Source organism: Cavia porcellus, unplaced genomic scaffold (genome assembly GCF_034190915.1).
Source record: "Cavia porcellus strain 051 isolate PalLab524CR breed Dunkin Hartley unplaced genomic scaffold, mCavPor4.1 scaffold_24, whole genome shotgun sequence".
Lineage (NCBI taxonomy): Eukaryota > Metazoa > Chordata > Mammalia > Rodentia > Caviidae > Cavia > Cavia porcellus.
Window position 1 is genome coordinate 37,225,292 of NW_026947507.1, and position 17,061 is coordinate 37,242,352.

The following is a 17,061-nucleotide window of genomic DNA, read 5'->3' on the forward strand; positions in this document are numbered from 1 at the left end:
AAAAATAAAAAAGACAAAAAGAAAAAAAAAAGACAATAAAAACAACACTGAAATTCCATGAAGAAATTGACCTTTGTCAATTTTTAAAAATAATGAATATGACCTAACCTACAAATTATTTTGAACCTATAAAATTTAATATTTATAATATTACATTTTTTCCTTTTCAGACATAGACAAATATGTTATACATAAATTTAATTTTTAACCCTGTAATTCTCTTTCTTTGTCCTTAGTAATCCAAACTTAATCAATTAAGTTCTTCATCATGTTGTCTTCCATAAAGTAGTTAAACTTTTATAGTTAGAATTTATGCTCATCAGATAGTAGTAAATATATAAGTCCAGTGAATGGGGTCTTTGAAAAAACTTAAATCTTTGGGGATAGTCGCTACTTACCTTATTTTATAACAATAGATTTGCATATATTGTGTTTTCTAAGAAGTCCCATTGTTTCATACCAAAAACAGAAAATCAACATAAAAATATAGGTAAATAAATTAGCACAGGTCTTAAAATTTCGTCTCTCTTGTTGCATAGAATTTATTCACTGTTCATATAATATAAATGTATAAATACATATATTTAAAATTTTTTCACATTTTTTAATGAGTAAGCTGTTTCTTATACTGATTATATACAGGTTAGGAAACCATGAAATTCAGCTGAAAATATATTTGGAATGATTCTTATGAGTTTTATACTGATGTTATACTTCAAGAGAGAAAACAAAATCTACACTCCCAAAGTGCCTTAAGTTAGCTAAGAAATGAGTCAATTTGGTTTTAACTTTTAATAATCAATCCTAAATTGTAAGGTCTGATAGGTAGTATATCAGGTTACTTTTCTTACTTTCTAATTATATTGATTTCTATTGATGCTTTTTTTGGTCCTATTTTTTTAGTTTAAAAAGTACAATGAAGATCTGGAAGAAATAAGAAAGAGGGTTTTTGAGATGGCCAATTACATTAACATGGTATGATGTATTTTATTAAATGGAATTTTATTGGATTTCTCTATGCATGTTTGTGGTTCTGGGAAGGAAATCAAAGGTTCCTGAGACCAGTGTGTCTGACTGCCTCAGCGAAGGATAGTCATAACTTCTTCTGCTTAACTGAGTGTCATTATCACATGGTGGAAACGTTTCTCAAATACTTCACTCTTTTTAGTTTTGTTTAGATGCTTTTTGCTTTTTTGAAAACTAAGAAAATGCTAAAAACCAAATCTCAATAGAAAGCTGATCCAAGAACACAAACACTAAACTATGCTCATCTCTTACCAGTAATATTTATTACATGGACCACCTTGTTCAGTCTTCAAAACAGCTCTGATTATTACAAACGCTTACTGTACAGAAAATTTTATCTCTATATGTATACAGTGACTTGTCTAAGATCACAAAGCGACCTAAGCAGTGGAGATAAGGTTTGAATACAGAGCTGCCAGGTTTTAAAGCCTGTTTCAGTTATACAGCTGTTGATTATATTCTTTAGGCATCAGAGTGTAGTCTAATTTATAAAAATTTTAAAAGCTATTATATGTACATCAATTCAATATTGTTGATTTACTGTTTATTGACTATATAGCTCAAAATGAAAAATTCTGTGAATAATATCTTTGTATCCTCAGATAATAGAAAAACAAGGAATGTGCATTCAGTAGCTAAGGTCATGTCTAACATTCTCATCACACAGATCAGACTCACTCTCCTGGGAAAGCTGAGAGATAGACAGATTGAGGACCCGCTTTGCGCCAGGTAGTTTCTAGTTTACAGGAATAAAGTGGAGAACAAAATGGATAAGTATACTTTCCTTCAAGAGATTTACAAATATAAACCAAAAGCTAAATAGTGTGTCAGATGGTGATAGATATTATCAAGAAAAAATACAACAGAGAGGAGAGAGAAAAAGAGATAGAGGGAGAGACAGACAGAACAAGAGACAGAGAGACAGACAGAGAGATAGAGAGAGACATGAGGCCTAAGCCATTAAGCTCTTAAAAGGTTATATGTTGTTCTTTATGTTGAAATAAACTGCAAAGAATTAAAGACAGAAGTGAGAAGTCCAGCAGGTCATTCAGGCCCTAATACAGGGCAAGAGATGATGGGGCCTTGGAAGAAGTAATGGTGAGGAATTGGCTGAGAAGAGCTGAGCTACGGGCAGAGTCAAGAGGGTTTACAGGGTGAGGGGTTATGGAGAGAGGGGAAGGAAGAAGAGGCAAATGATGTGAAGGATTTCAGCCTCAGCAGACTTAATACGGGGGAGAAATGAGAAGAAAGCATGGCGGGGTGAGGGGAGACAGATTTCTTTTTATGTCTCCTCCTCTTCCTCCTCCTTTCCCTTTCTCTCTATCTTCTGGTCCCCTTCCCATGTGCAAAATCTCTATCATCCTGTTTCCTTTTATCTCTTTCTATTTTGCTCTTTACTTCTACTTTGGATTTTTCATATGAAAGAAACCACATGGTACTTAAGCTTCTCTGATTTACTCTCTTAACATTGTGTTTTCAAAGGGCATCAATTTTCCTAAAATTGACTTGTTCGTCCTTCTTTGTAGCAGAGTAGTATTACTTTGTGTATAAATATGAAACTTAATCCATGCATCAGTCAATAGATATACAGGCTGTTTCCAAGATTTAACTATAATGAATTAGGCAGCTATATTTATGAATATGCCAGTGTCACTGTAGTATAATAGCTTTAACTCTTTTGTGAACACCACTTGTAGGGAAGTAACTAAATCAAATGTGATTCCTAGTTTTAGCTTTTTGAGGAAACTCCATATTGATTTCCATAATGGTTATACAAGTTGACATTTTCTCCAACAGTGTAGGTGTGCTCCCTCTTCACCAAAGGCTCACAGTATTTGTTATCATTTGGTTTCTTGGTGATTTATATTCTTTCTGGCTAAAAGTGGCATCTCACTATTGCTTTGGTTTACATTTCTCTAATAGCCAGTGATGCTGAACAATTTTTCAATTATTTATGGGTCTTTTGTATTTTCTATTTTGAAAAGTATCTATTCATTTCAGTTGCCCATTTTTTATTGGGTCTTCTATCTTGGGACATCTAAACTTTTGCATTTTCTTTGGATATATTCTAGGTATCAGTCTTCTCTCTAAAGTATAGCTCAAATAATGTTTTCCACTCTGCAGTTTCTCTCTTTAGTCTACGGATTGTTTCCTTTGTTGTGCAGAATCACTTAGTTTGATAGAATCTCACTTGTGGCTTTTGATGTGATTTCTTGTGCAATTGGAATTCCATTCAGGAATTCCTTATCTACCCCTATGACTTCATGAGATTTACCTATTTTATCTTCCAGTAGTTTGCTTTATTTTAATATTTAGTTCTTTGATTCATTTTGATTTTATTTTAGTACATGGTGAGAAATATGAAGCATTTGTTAAAGATGTTATCTTTTTTCCAGCACTTGTTTTTGGTAACTTTGTTGAAGGTCAGGTGACTGAATGCAGGTATGTCCTCTGTTCTGCTGCATTGGTTCACATCTCTGTTTTATATTAGTACCATACTGTTTTTAGTTACTATAGCTTTGTAATATAACTTCATATCTGGGACTGTGATGCCTCCTGCTTTGCTTTTGTTGTTCAGTATTATTTTTGTTATTTTGAGTCACTTTGATTGCATATGAATTTTACAATTATCTTTGTTCTTGTTCCTGAGGGATACTTATGGAAATATTTTCATTAGGATTATATTTAATTGGTGTATCAATTTTAGAAGTATGGCCATTTTGACCATGTTATTTCTGTCTACCAAGAAATGAGAGAAAGCTTTACATTTTTTGATATCCTCATCAATCTTTTTGAGAATTTTATAGTTTTTACCCCCTTAGCCAGGCTAATTCTTAAATGTTTAATTTTTTTATGCTCTTGAGAATATTTTTGTTTTCTTAATTTCTTTCTAAGTGAGTTCATTATTGGTGTATAAGAACATTATTGATCTTTTGAGTTGACTTTGTACCTTACTACATTATTGAAGTTGGTTAGTTATTCTAGAAGTCTTTTGGTAGAATTTCCTGGGTCTTCTATGTAAAGGATCATGTCATCTGTGAATATATATTCTTGTGGTTTCTTTCACCTTCCTAAAGCTCTGGCTGGTACTGCTGAATGAGAGGAGTATTAGTCAATATCCTTGTCCTTTTCCTAATTTTACAATGAAAGCTTTCAGTTTTTCTCCATTTATATAATGTTGGCTGTTGATTTATCATGAATCAGATTGTCAAACTGAGGTAAGGTCCTTTTACATATATTCCCTTCAAGGTTTATTTTTAATTATGAGTGGGTGTTGGATTTTATCAAAATCTTTCTCTGCATCTACTGATATGATCGTGTGATTTTTTTCCCTTGCCTCTTTTTATGTAGCATATTACATTTACTGATTTGTGTTTGTTAAACCATCCTTGCACTCCTGAGATGAAACCTTCTTGGTCATGATATGCAATCTTTTTGATGCTTTGTTGTATTTTATTTGCCAACGTCTTATTAGAGACTTTTGTGCCCATGTTCATCTAGGCAATGGACCTCAAATTTCCTTTTTTAGTTTGGTCTTTGGTTGGTTTTGGAATCAGAGTGATGCTGGCTCACAGGGATGAGTTTGACAGCACTCTTTCCGGATGAATATCATGAAAGAATTTGACGAGCATTAGTGTTATAATCTCCCTGAAAGTCATGTATAATTTAGTAGTATATCTGTGAGGTTATGGGCTTTTCTTAGTTCAAAGGGTTTGTATTACTCCTTTAATTTCATTGTTTATTACTGGATTGCTTAGAATTTTTATGTCTTTTTGGTTTAGTTTGGTAATTTGTGTGAGTCTAGGAATATGTCCATTTATTCTAGATTCTTCCATTTGTTGGAGTACAACTTTTCATGCAGTTAGCAATGATCTTCTGGAGTTCGGTGGTTTTCATTGTGTATCATCTTTTTTACTTCCAATTGCACTGATTTCTTCTTTTGCTAAGTTCGGCTAAGAATTTATCTTTTTTTTGTTCATTCTCTCAAAGAACTTCTTTGATTCATTATGCTGCATTTTATTTTCAATTTCATTAATGTCCACTCTAATCTTGATCTGAGTTTGGTCTGTTATTTTTCTGGTGTCTTGAGATTCATTGTTAAATTAATTATTTGATCTTGTTCTGTTTTCCTAACATGACCGCAGTGATCTTCCCTCGTAGCCTTTCACTATGTCCTATAGGTTCTGCTATATTGTATTGGCATTGCCTTTTGACTTCAGGAATTGTTTAATTTATTCCTTCATTTTTTTCTGCAACCCATTCACTGACTGTTCAGGACTGTGTTATTAAGTTTCCAGGGAGTTATAAATTTTCTTTGGTTTCATTTTTTGGTCTCTTTTTCAAAGACACTACACCCATTCCGGAGGAGACCTAATCAGTTCATAAATGCACTGGTCCTAAAATCATTACTTTAAAGATTAAAGTTTCAAATGTAAATTTGGGCAGCAAAACAAACATTCAAAGTATAGCAACTGCTTAGTTTATGTTGTATTCCTAATTCATGGATGTAAGAGATCTTTTTATGGATCCTTACTTTTCTAATCCTTAAACCTGCACTGAGACAACTTTACTGATTCTTCACTATTAGCAGGTGTTTGTGACACAGAGATTACATTCGTCTTGGGAGCCTAACACATGCGCATCTCTCATCTTGATCATTTTTACCCCTGCTGTCTTCTGCCCTACCTTCTCTCTCCTTCCTCCTCAGATCCCCTTGCCATTCCTACAGAGTCTATGCCCCTGTTTCTTCATATATCTATTCATTTTGCTCCTTAAATTATTTACATTTTATATCTCTTGTATAAGGAAAAGCATGCAATATTTAAATATTAAATATTTAAATTAAATATTCATTAAATCTGACACTAACAGTATTGACAAATATATAAGGAAATGTATTTAAACCAGGATCACAATAATGAACTGATGACACAAAATTATAGTATTTCTTGAAGTCAAAAGCAGAAAAATTTTGTCTCCCTATTGTTTTAGCTTTACAAAAAGGGGTTTACAGGCCTAAAATAGCTAAGGGAATTTTAATGTTTGTCAAAAGATGATAAACTTTGTATCACAAACATGTTTAGGAAGTTTGCTATGAATGTTTAAAAATAAAGTTTATTAAAATATTAAAAGATGATTCTGCCTTTTAAGTTGTTGCTTTGCCTTATATTCTCTCTGTATAGCTTTACAAGAAGCTCAACGCTCATGTGGCCTTAGTTGGAATGGAAATCTGGACTGATGATGACAAGATAAAGATCAGCCCAAATGCATCCTCTACTCTGGAAAACTTTGCTAGATGGAGGGGCAGTAATCTCCTTAGAAGAAAGCGTCATGATATTGCTCAGCTAATCTCGTATGTACGGATATTCTTCTTTGCATGTTATATAGTGTGTGGCCTAGATTTTCAGAGCCTAAGCAAGGCAAGTTGTATCTCAGTGCATAAATAAAAGGAGGGGGTTTACACACAAGAAATTAAAGTTTTGACAGGCATTCACTAAGATCATATGTTGAATATACTCATAGTTTAGATCCAAGTACTATGTACCCTATTAAGTAAAGCTGACAATTTTGCAATAATTCATAAAAATAAACAGGATTAAAAACACTAATTAAAAATATGATAAAGGCATAAGTGCCTGTCTGGCAAACACTAGGTAGCAAGTTCGATCCCTGGTACCAAAATAAATAAATAAATAAAGATATGATAAAGGAAAATATTTTTCAGTCTATTTACAAGTTGAAACTCTTAAAATTTACCAGGCAAAATAACAAAAAAATACCTATTTTTAAGCATAGTTAGATTCCAGATACACTAAGAGGAACCAAAATACATAACTGCAGAACAAGGAAAGATGTTCCTTTTATAAACGTACTAGCAGGGAGAACAGAAACCACACAAATGTAGAAGTAAGCAAAGTTAACTTTACAATATAAATTTTAATGAGACCATATGTTGTAATTTTTTAAAACGTGGCAACACAAACACAATGCTGTTTTGTGCATATATATATATATATATATATATATATATATATAGAAAGAGAGAGAGAGAGATTATGTAGAGAGAAGGATTTGTCTGGGCCAAAAATCTTATCTTGATAAGGGATACCTTTCAAAATGCAGAATATAATGATTCATAATGATCATGAATTAATACAAAATATTACATGTGATTACATCCAAGTGCCCAAATTTCTAGTGATATGAAAGATCAATAAGAGAACAAATGCTTCATATAATTTCAAAAACTGAAGGGAAACTTTAAGTAGTTTACAGTGTGACTGTCTGCTACCATTTAGAGTTCTGGATGAATCGTCCTCTGTAGAGAATACAGTTTGTAATCAGGCATCTTACTCCAACTCCTTTCTCTCTTGTAGCTCAGAGGCCTTTTCTGGATCCACGGTGGGCCTTGCTTTCCTGTCTTCCATGTGCTCTCCTTATCACTCTGTTGGCATTATTCAGGTGTGTGTGCAGGTGAACAGTGGGGTCTGTAATGCAGAGTTGCCAGATGTTTTCCCACCCCCGCTACCCCCTCCCCCCTCCAGCCTTTGGAAAAGATTATCATTCTTCTTCATTAATCCATTGACATTGTAAATAACATTGATTCAATTGCAAATGTAGAACTGGGCTTTCATTCCAGGATAAATCCAACTTATTGTGTTATATTTGATTCAAATGCTAAGGCACCTTCAAGATTTTGGATGCGAACTCATTAGGGATGTTAGTCTATAGTTGCCTTGAATGTGTGCTAGTTGTTTTAGTTTTTTTTTTTTTTTTTTTTTTTTTATCATAGTTAAATTGTTCACATAAAATAAGTGGCAATATGTTCTAATCCTTTTATTTTCTGGAATATTGGAGTAGAGTGGTCATTATTCCTTCCAAAGTGATGCAATTTGCTGTCAAACATATGTGAAACTGGCGTTTACTTTGTGAAGTGTTTTGATTACCTACTTAATTTCTTTAATAGACTTTTTGAACTCTTCAGATTACTAATTTAAGCAAGCTGTAGTAGGTTGGTCTTTACAGAAAGCTGCTCATCTATTTAAGTTGGCACAAATTTATTGATAATATTCTTATTATTCTTTGAATATGGAATTTGCAAGTAATGTCCTGCCTCTCATTTATATTAACATTGGGTATCCTTTTTGTCATGACCAATTTTGGTAAGAATTTACCTATTTTATTGATCTTAAAGAAACAACTTTTTGTTTTATTGATCCCAACCTTGGTTTCCTTTCCTAAATTTGATTGATTCCTGCTCTTGTGTTGATTATTCCTTTTCTTCTCTTTATACTATACTCAGGTTTTCTTCTTTAATGCAGTAATTTCCTACATATCTTTATTTGTATCCGTGTACATATGTTGACTATATTTTTTGTTAAGTTCAAAATGTTTTCTAGTTTTCCATTTGAGTTCTTCTTTGACTCGTTATTTACAAACGTGGTATTATAGTTTTCACTATTATTATGGGTTAAAGAATAAATTTTATAATTTCAGCATGCTTAATTTTTTGAGATTTGTTCTTAATCAGTGGGCTATTTGAACTTGAAAGGAATGTATTTTCTGCTATTTGTTGAATAGTGCTTCACATTTATTAACTTATAGGGTTGTTCAGCCCTTTTAACCTAGTAAAAAATGAGAGTACTGAAGTACCTAATTGACATTATAAGTTTTCCAGTTTTTTCAATTCAATAATTTTTTGCCTCATGAATTTTGAAGCCGTTCTTACATACATCTGAATTCTCATTTATTCTGGAGTCTACTTTTTCTAATATTAATGTAGTTACTTTAAAATTTTTTGGTCAATTTTTGTCTAATAAATCCTTTTTCTAACTTGGATTTTTAACCTTTGTACCTCGTTGTATTTAGGAAAAGTTTCTGGTTGACAGTAGATAATTGAATTTTTCTTTTTAATTTTATGTGAAAGATTTTTTGCCTTTTATTTAGTATGCTGAAATCATTTACATATGATATAATAGTTGATATTTCTGGACTACAATCAATATCTTGTTAGCTGTCTCCTATTCCCACTAACCTTTTGTTTATTTGCTTTTTTTAAAAATAAATTGAACATTTTAATAATAATTTATTTACCTCAATTTTTAGCTTTTTATCAATAACTTCATTTTATTTTGACAGTTACTGTAGTGTTTATCAAACATTTTGCTTGTTGCTTGGTCTTAAAATAATATTATAATATGTTACATGCCCTATAAAGACTTCAGAAAAGAATATCTTTAATTTTTACTGTCACCCATTGCACTATTGTTACCATGTTTAAATTACATGCTAAAAAGCCACATTTTGTTGACTTCCCAACACTTTTCACTTCTTTATAATGATCTAAATTTCTATCTGGTTTCATATTTTTTATTTCCACATGAACTTTCAAAAAATGTTTCCTGTAATACAGTGAATTCCATCAGTCTCATTTGCCTGAGACATACTTGTCTGGGTTTCATTTAAAATATCTATTTCACAGAGTCTTTGGATTCCTGAAACTCCAACTTACTAGTGGAGTCAAAAGCAGTTTTAATTGTTTAGTGAAGGAATACTGCTCGTTCCGGCTTTTTTTTTTTTTTTTTTCAGTCCTACACATTTGTTTTACTTCTCAAAGAGGGTAAGATTAAACATATCAAAACAGAACATAGCAGTTAAAAAAACAATTTAAAGAAATACAGATTTCGTAGCAAGCCCACTGGAGATCTTCATTGTCTATCTAACTGTCTCTAGTTTCTTACAAATAGTTGTCCCCATCTTCACCCACCTTATATACTTATTGTATATTATAGAACTAATCAAATCATTGGACTCGTTCCGGCTTTTTGAAACCATGTTACAAGTAGAACCAATTATTTTGGTAAATGGAAGTGTGGATTTGTAATAGGCTTCATGGGATATACAGAAGTAAAATATATATCCTTTCATTTGGAAGACATTGCTGTAAAACTGGAGAAGAAAATGGCCTGATATATAGTGAGATGGGCATTTGATGCCAAAGGGGTGTGTGAGGGCACTAAAATTGAATTCCATCTTTCTCTATGATACTTGATAATAGAAAGCGGGTGTAATTATAAAAAACACACCTTCTGAGCTACACTCCCACTTTAACTAGAGACCCTCTTTCTGCATTCTCATCCTTAGGACCACAGTAGCAATCATCTAAGAGTTGCAGGGACAATGGCTCACGAGATGGGCCACAATCTTGGAATGATTCATGACTCTGTAAATTGCGAGTGCCCTTCCACGGTCTGCGTGATGAAGAAAACCATAAGGTAAAACTCCTCGTGTAAATGCCGCACGTACCTTCTTTTGTTATATTCTGGGCTATACTAATCTGTAGGTCACCTTTGAAAACATGCTCATGTTTTTAAATTCAGTAATTTAATAACTGAGTTACTCATTAGCATATTATATCTCGCTGCTTTTCCATTGATCTACATAGAATGTTTTGTCTTAACTAAGACACAGTTTAAACCTCTTAGACCTTTAGAGGCCGCTCATCGATTTTTATCTTCACCTACACAAGATGCTGCTTCAGAAAACATTAACATTCATCAAGTTTTTCCATGAATTCAGAGGGGTAGTGGTAGGGAACAAGTTCTTGTTGAAAAATGGAATTCAAAAAAGGAACTTCTCACAGGAAGTTGAAGACAGTATGTAAAAAAGTGATGACCTATGCTTGCCTTGCCTAGGACAATATTTCTAGGAAATCATACTCTTAAAGATTTCACAGTTAGGGGCTGGAGATTTAGCTCAGCGGCATAAGCGCCTGCCTTACAAGCAGGCAGTCGTGAGTTCGATCCCTGGTACCGATAAAAAGGAAAAAGACAAAAACAAAAAAGATTTCACAGTTTCCTCTATATATTCATTTCCTCTTTTTTATTCTTGTCCCCAGCCCAGTTAAGCCTGACTGTCCCGTACCTCTTCGCAAAACAGGGCATGGGTGTGGCAGTCACATACAGCTTATGCCTTCTCTCTCAGGTGGTATCCAGATTGAAAGCTCCTCTGTGTCAGTGGGATGAAGACAATGTCAAATTGAAATTAGTATAAGAGAAAGTGAACTCTAAGATGTATGAATATATGATTTTACTACCTAGGCTGAACAACATTATCTGGATAAACCAGAAGCATTTTTGTTTTAGTGAAACTGTTCCAGATGTCACATTTTGAGATATGTCTATGTTTTCTTATTGAACTGGATGTGTTTTTGTTAAATCACGTTGGATAAATTCAGACATACAAATGAGCTCATGATTTAGCAAGTCATCAGAGGAACAAACTCACTTATTTTTGAACAAGCTGTAGGTGTAACTATCCTCATTGTTAGATATGGCTTTCTACATACTAGGAATGGTGGTATTCCATTTTCTTTTTCTTGTCTTCCAGTTTCTATATACCCACAGACTTCAGTTCCTGTAGCCGTGCCAACTATGATAGATTCCTTGAAGATAAATTATCAGATTGCCTCTTTAATGTTCCACTGCCTAAAGACATCATATCCACCCCATTCTGTGGGAACCAGTTGGTAGAAATGGGAGAAGACTGTGATTGCGGGACCCCCGAGGTACTAACAAACCCTTTTAAAAAATAATTTAGTTTATTTTCCAGTTGCTAAGAAGATGAAGTAAAAAATATATGGTCCACTCCAAAATTATATTTTTTGTATAATTTTGGAGATGGTCATTGATGGGGGGGGTATTTGTCAAACAAGTCTTTCTGATATAGAGCCTGTATTGCTTAATAGAGTTCCTTAATTTCTTTCTCAGGGTTTCTTCTTATACTTTAAAACTACACTTTGTTACCTTGGGATTTGTGCCCCATCCCTACCATTCTAGCTGATGAACTTCCAGGTTCTTATGTGACTATTATGACTCTGAGTACCACTTAGGTGAACCCAGTGACAATGCCGAGAGGGGTTTGCTCAGGCTCACAGAGAGCTCAGCGGCAGAGCCAAGATCTGGGTTCAGCGTTTCTGTGTTTGGAGCCCAGCAGTGGCCATCGCAGGGAGCTGCTGCGTCCTGGTCTGTCCTGTTTCTGGATGTGGTAGCAGTTGCCACAGGCTTTACTTGCCCTGGTCACAGGGATGCCATGATTGTGAATAGGCCTCTCCTGTCTCCTATTAACACTTACTATGAGTAATGTGCCAAGGCCTCAGGGCTGGCTTTTCGGTGACTTCTATTTTTGGGAATTGAACTCAGGAGCTCACGCTTGCCATGCAGACACGTATGCCGCTGAGCTGGTCCCATTGCAGTAACTTTAAAATAGGATTATAAATTAATTCATTCGCTGAGCAAGGGTAATGTTTCTCAGGTTTTTACCTGAACTAAGTGCTAGATTTCTACCCATAAAATATTGTAACTGTAAGGGCACCATTCCTCCGTAAATCTGGACAGTTGTAAGGAAAGTCATTGGAGGCAGGAGCTTTTTGAGCTCCTCACACAGATAGTTTTCTGGTTCCTTGCAAACGAGGTGAGAAGACAAAGACAAAGCAAAATGTTTTCAATAGAGTTGAATTAAATGTCAGAACTGGCTAAAGTAACACACTTTCAGCTTTCAGTATGATTTACTGCTGAGAAAGTCTATAACTATTGAGTTGAATCAGTTATGTTTTGGAACCACTCAAATGCAATTAATTTAAAACTACCCTTTTCCTTTTCTTTCCCTCATAATTTACCCAATAATAGCTCTTTCTTGAGTACTTATGTGGGAACTGGAGGAAAGATATTAGAAAAAGCATTTAAATTTGAAAAGATGTAAGTAGAATTAGATAAACACAAATAAGAAGTTGCTCCAGAGTCTGTTTTTATATCATTTTTATTATTCACCTTGTTATGCATGTCTATTTCCCTAAAAATCACTTTTAGTTTCTTCCAAAGAAATATCTATGTGATAAATAAGTTATGTTATGAATTGTACAGAAATAGGACCAAAATACGGACCCATGATATTCATTGGTTTTTGGTATTTCTTAGGAATGTACCAACATTTGCTGTGATGCTAGCACATGTAAAATCAAAGCAGGTTTTCACTGTGCATCAGGGGAATGCTGTGAAAAATGCGAGGTAAGATTAATCCACTCAACTTTAATAATTATAACCATTTTGATACTAATAGTGACTGTATTAGATGACACAGACAAAGCTGTATTTTTTATAATATAACAACACTTAAAGACTTACTGTGTGGGTTCTTTAAATACACCTATTTAATCTCTCAATAACACTATGAGGCATATATTACCTCATTTTACTTTTATGGGGAAAGGAGACTTAGAGTAGAACATGTATGCATAAAATGGCCACTATTTGTAAACATCTGAGATGGTCCTAGAGCATACTATGGCAAAGGAAATAAACCGGGTATAGAAAGACAAATCCTGCATGATCTCTTATATACGTGGACTCTAAAAATGTTATGCACCTAGACAGACCCAGAGTAAAACAGTGCTTACCAAGCACAAAGAGGTATTGGTTAAGGGCACAAAGTTGTGATTATACCTAATGAATTAAGTTTGAGATCTAATAAACAGCATGGTTATAGGTAATGATACTGTATAATACGCCAATTTTGACTCACAGCATCAGAGGTTTCAGTCCATGGTTCAAAGTAATCATTTTACTTTGTATATATGCAAATAGATATCATGTTTTATATATTCACTATACACAATTAAGTTTTTAAAAAACAAATGACACAGTCACTGTCTGGTGGCATGTCTGCTTACATAGCTAGAAAATGTATGTTTCCTCAAATTTGGATAAATGGAATAAATCACTTTCACTAAAATTTCTTTGATAAAATAAGATTTGCAGTAACAGGTTGCAACGAACTTAGTCTATCAAATGAATATCTCATTACTTTTCCTTCCTGATGAAGCATTCCATTGCAAGAAGTGAATTGAAAAGAAACATCTGATGCTTGGGAAAGTCTGATGCCATTTTACTAATCTGGTGCTTTTAAAACAGTTGTCTTTAATACACAAGACCCACTACACCAAAGAGCTTTGAAATTGCAGATACAAACCTTGAAAAGCTTGACAAGGATTCAGTCAACAAAGGAAGAAATAACTTTCTTCTCTGCATCTGTGATGTATCTTGGTTTTCTTCTGAAGATTTCTGTACTAGGTTTTTTTATGTGCATAATACACAATCAAAATATTGATTGCTTAAAGACTTCAGGTGATGACCAACATCCACAAAAGTGATATAACAAAAGATATCTTATATATAATGCAAAAAGTTATACTTACAGTTGTATGCCCTAAAAGGTCAAATAGGAAAGGTTACATGTGTTAATGTGAATTATTTGGATAAAGTGTATATGGGGGGGGGGCAGGATAAAAACCTTCTCTCTGTTTTCTGCAGTTGAAAAAGCCTGGAGTGGTGTGCAGAGCAGCAAAACATGAGTGTGATCTGCCAGAAATGTGTGATGGGAAATCTAATAAGTGCCCTGATGACAGATTCAGAGCCAATGGCTTCCCTTGTCAGAATGGAAAGGGCTACTGCTCCATGGGGAGGTGCCCCACCCTGGAAGAGCAGTGCACAGACATGTGGGGCCCAGGTAGGTGATGAACTCTTCTGTCCATGTACTTGCAGAGACCATTCGGGTGACAGTATTTAATCATAACCAAAGGACTCTATCCGCTGCGCTTAGAATTTGTATCACTACTCAGAATCCTGAGTGCATTTTAATACTAAAAGATTACAGTTGTTAGATGTACCTAACAAACATGAGAGTGGATCAGTCAACTTTTAATTTCAGATTAGCAACAACTTTTTGTTTTAGCAGCAGTATGTCCCATGCGATACTTGAGATATATTTTTAAAAACTGTTATTTAAACTTCAATTCAAAAAGGATTCATTGTGTATTATGAACCCTAAGATTCTCTTCAGACAATGGAAGTCTGCATATGTGCAGATGTGGGTGTGAGTGAGTGTGTATGCACACTCATATGTATGTATGTTTGTGGCAGGCGTGCTGGAGAATGGCCAGGAAGTAGCAAGGGAGGGAAGGGAAGAAAAAAAGAAAGACCTAGAAAATGCAACAGAGCAATGAGAGTACATGAGAACTCTTAAGTGAATTTCAAAGACTTTTCTCTCAAAGACGATGAAAAAAACATAAAACTGCAATTTAAAGATCTCCAAAAACCTTAACCAAAAATTAAATTTCTACTAAGTAACTTCATTAGAAAGGCAATTTTGAATGGCATATGTGCAATTATTTATATGTAAAATCCAAACAAAGTTGAACTTGCAGAAAGAGAGTAAATAGGTGGTTACCAGGAATTGGGGTGAGGAGGGGGGTAGTAAAGATTTAAAAATTCTGAGAATAAAGAAAGGTAATAAAAAAAAAACCAAATATTTGAACCTCTTGAATACTGTGTGTGTTGTATCCAAATATTTAATTACCATAACCTTTCCCACCACATTTTGAATTCCTGCTTAAATAGCTCAGGGAATATTTATTGGAGTAGGCAAAGAGATGAAAAGTTCCTACAAATAATTGAACAGGATCATTATATAACTCCTGAAAATACACTTAAATTAAAATGGAGAAATGAAATGTTTAAAATCGCAGACACACAAAACACTCAGAAAACAAGAAACATGGAGGTCTTATTAAAAAATCTCTAGATAAAACCCTCCATGTTCAGCAAGAGGAGTCTAAGGCAATTTGAGGAGCAAAACTAAAACAGCGCCTAAGTGTGCCAATATGTTAGAATCTGGCTGAAATCCTGCTTATACTTCCTGGAGGTGGGTGTGCTGAATTAAAGCTGGAAATAAGATTAGTTTTGCTGGATAACAACCTTGTGCTTCCTTGACTGACTTGTTTATATGGGAAAAGTCTGGGGAAAGAAAATCTTCAGCACAGAAGTGAAGTTGATAGTTCTGTAGGGCAGGCAGGTTTCTGGCAATAAGGCTTTCTGTTACTTGTCTACATTACAAGACTATCAGCTTCCTGGAACAAGACCACAGTTCCACTACCTCTTAGCACAGTGCCTGACTTTAGTAAATGTTCAAAATTATCTATAAAATTAATATTGAACACATTCATCTTATGTTGGGACTGAAAAGAGCTTTTAAATTTTACACACAAAGGCAGCTATTATAAAATATTAGGGAACTAGATTTGTCTAAAATCCAAATTTTATAATTCATAAAAGATCACTTCTATTTGAAGGGGATCTGACAACTTTTTGCACATATCAATATGCATAATAAAAAGTTACTGTTTTGAACATTAAATTATTTCTACAAATCAACTGGAATTCCAAGTGCTGAAAATGTAGTAAGATATTAATAGGCAATTATTTATAATGAACAAATCCAAATGTCCAATAAAATTTAAACTCAATTTAATCGAGTAGCAGGATAATAAATATGAAAAAAAATAGTTTTCTATATCTGTGAGTTTGCAAAGACTTGTTCCAAGTGTTATGTTGAGTTTTGGTACAGACATGACCATGCAGCTTCATGCCTTGCTGATAAAAACATAGATAAGCACAATCTTTACCGAAAAAATTGAAAGACAGATACATAGTGTCATCTTCGCCCTAGAAATTGTGTCCAGAATTATTTAGTGATGAGAATTATTCTGTAGCACCTTTTTTTAAATGGTAGTGAGTTTGGTTTTATCATCTCTGCTGCGACTTAACATGACTTTCAGGTTTGTTTGTGATAAATAGACTGATAAAAGGTTGGCTGAGATTTCTCAACCACCAGGCACTGTTCTCAGTGGCTCACATGTGTTAATTCATGTAATTCTCTCATCCACTTTATGAGAGAGGCACCGTTGTACATATCCCTCATTTTCCAATGAGGAACAGTGGTACCGAGCTGGAGGTGAAGACACCTACCAGGGTGCACATGGTTGCTCAGCCTTGCTTAAAGCCTTAGCTCTTAACTTCTGTGTTTTGGATCCTTCTGATGGAATGTGAGAAAGATTTCTTGAGAAATAAAATGTGTGATGTTTATCATCGTTCATGGCACACAGTAGGAGTTAAAAATGCAGTGCAACAGCTCTTACCAACA

General features: G+C 34.1%; 1 protein-coding gene across 2 annotated transcripts in view; it reads left to right on the plus strand.

The window, feature by feature from the left end:
• The window catches only part of Adam28 (ADAM metallopeptidase domain 28), a 53,074-nt gene that overhangs the window by 19,970 nt on the left and 16,043 nt on the right, over nucleotides 1–17,061 (plus strand). For both annotated transcript variants that reach the window (XR_010042656.1, XM_063234883.1), the window contains exons 8-14: nucleotides 904–975; nucleotides 6,210–6,379; nucleotides 7,404–7,488; nucleotides 10,171–10,301; nucleotides 11,416–11,593; nucleotides 13,002–13,091; nucleotides 14,394–14,589. Coding sequence is in view for 1 of the 2 variants with exons in the window: in XM_063234883.1 (XP_063090953.1) it covers nucleotides 904–975; nucleotides 6,210–6,379; nucleotides 7,404–7,488; nucleotides 10,171–10,301; nucleotides 11,416–11,593; nucleotides 13,002–13,091; nucleotides 14,394–14,589 (922 nt within the window). In the remaining variant the exon portion in view is untranslated. The remainder of the gene's footprint in view (nucleotides 1–903; nucleotides 976–6,209; nucleotides 6,380–7,403; nucleotides 7,489–10,170; nucleotides 10,302–11,415; nucleotides 11,594–13,001; nucleotides 13,092–14,393; nucleotides 14,590–17,061) is intronic.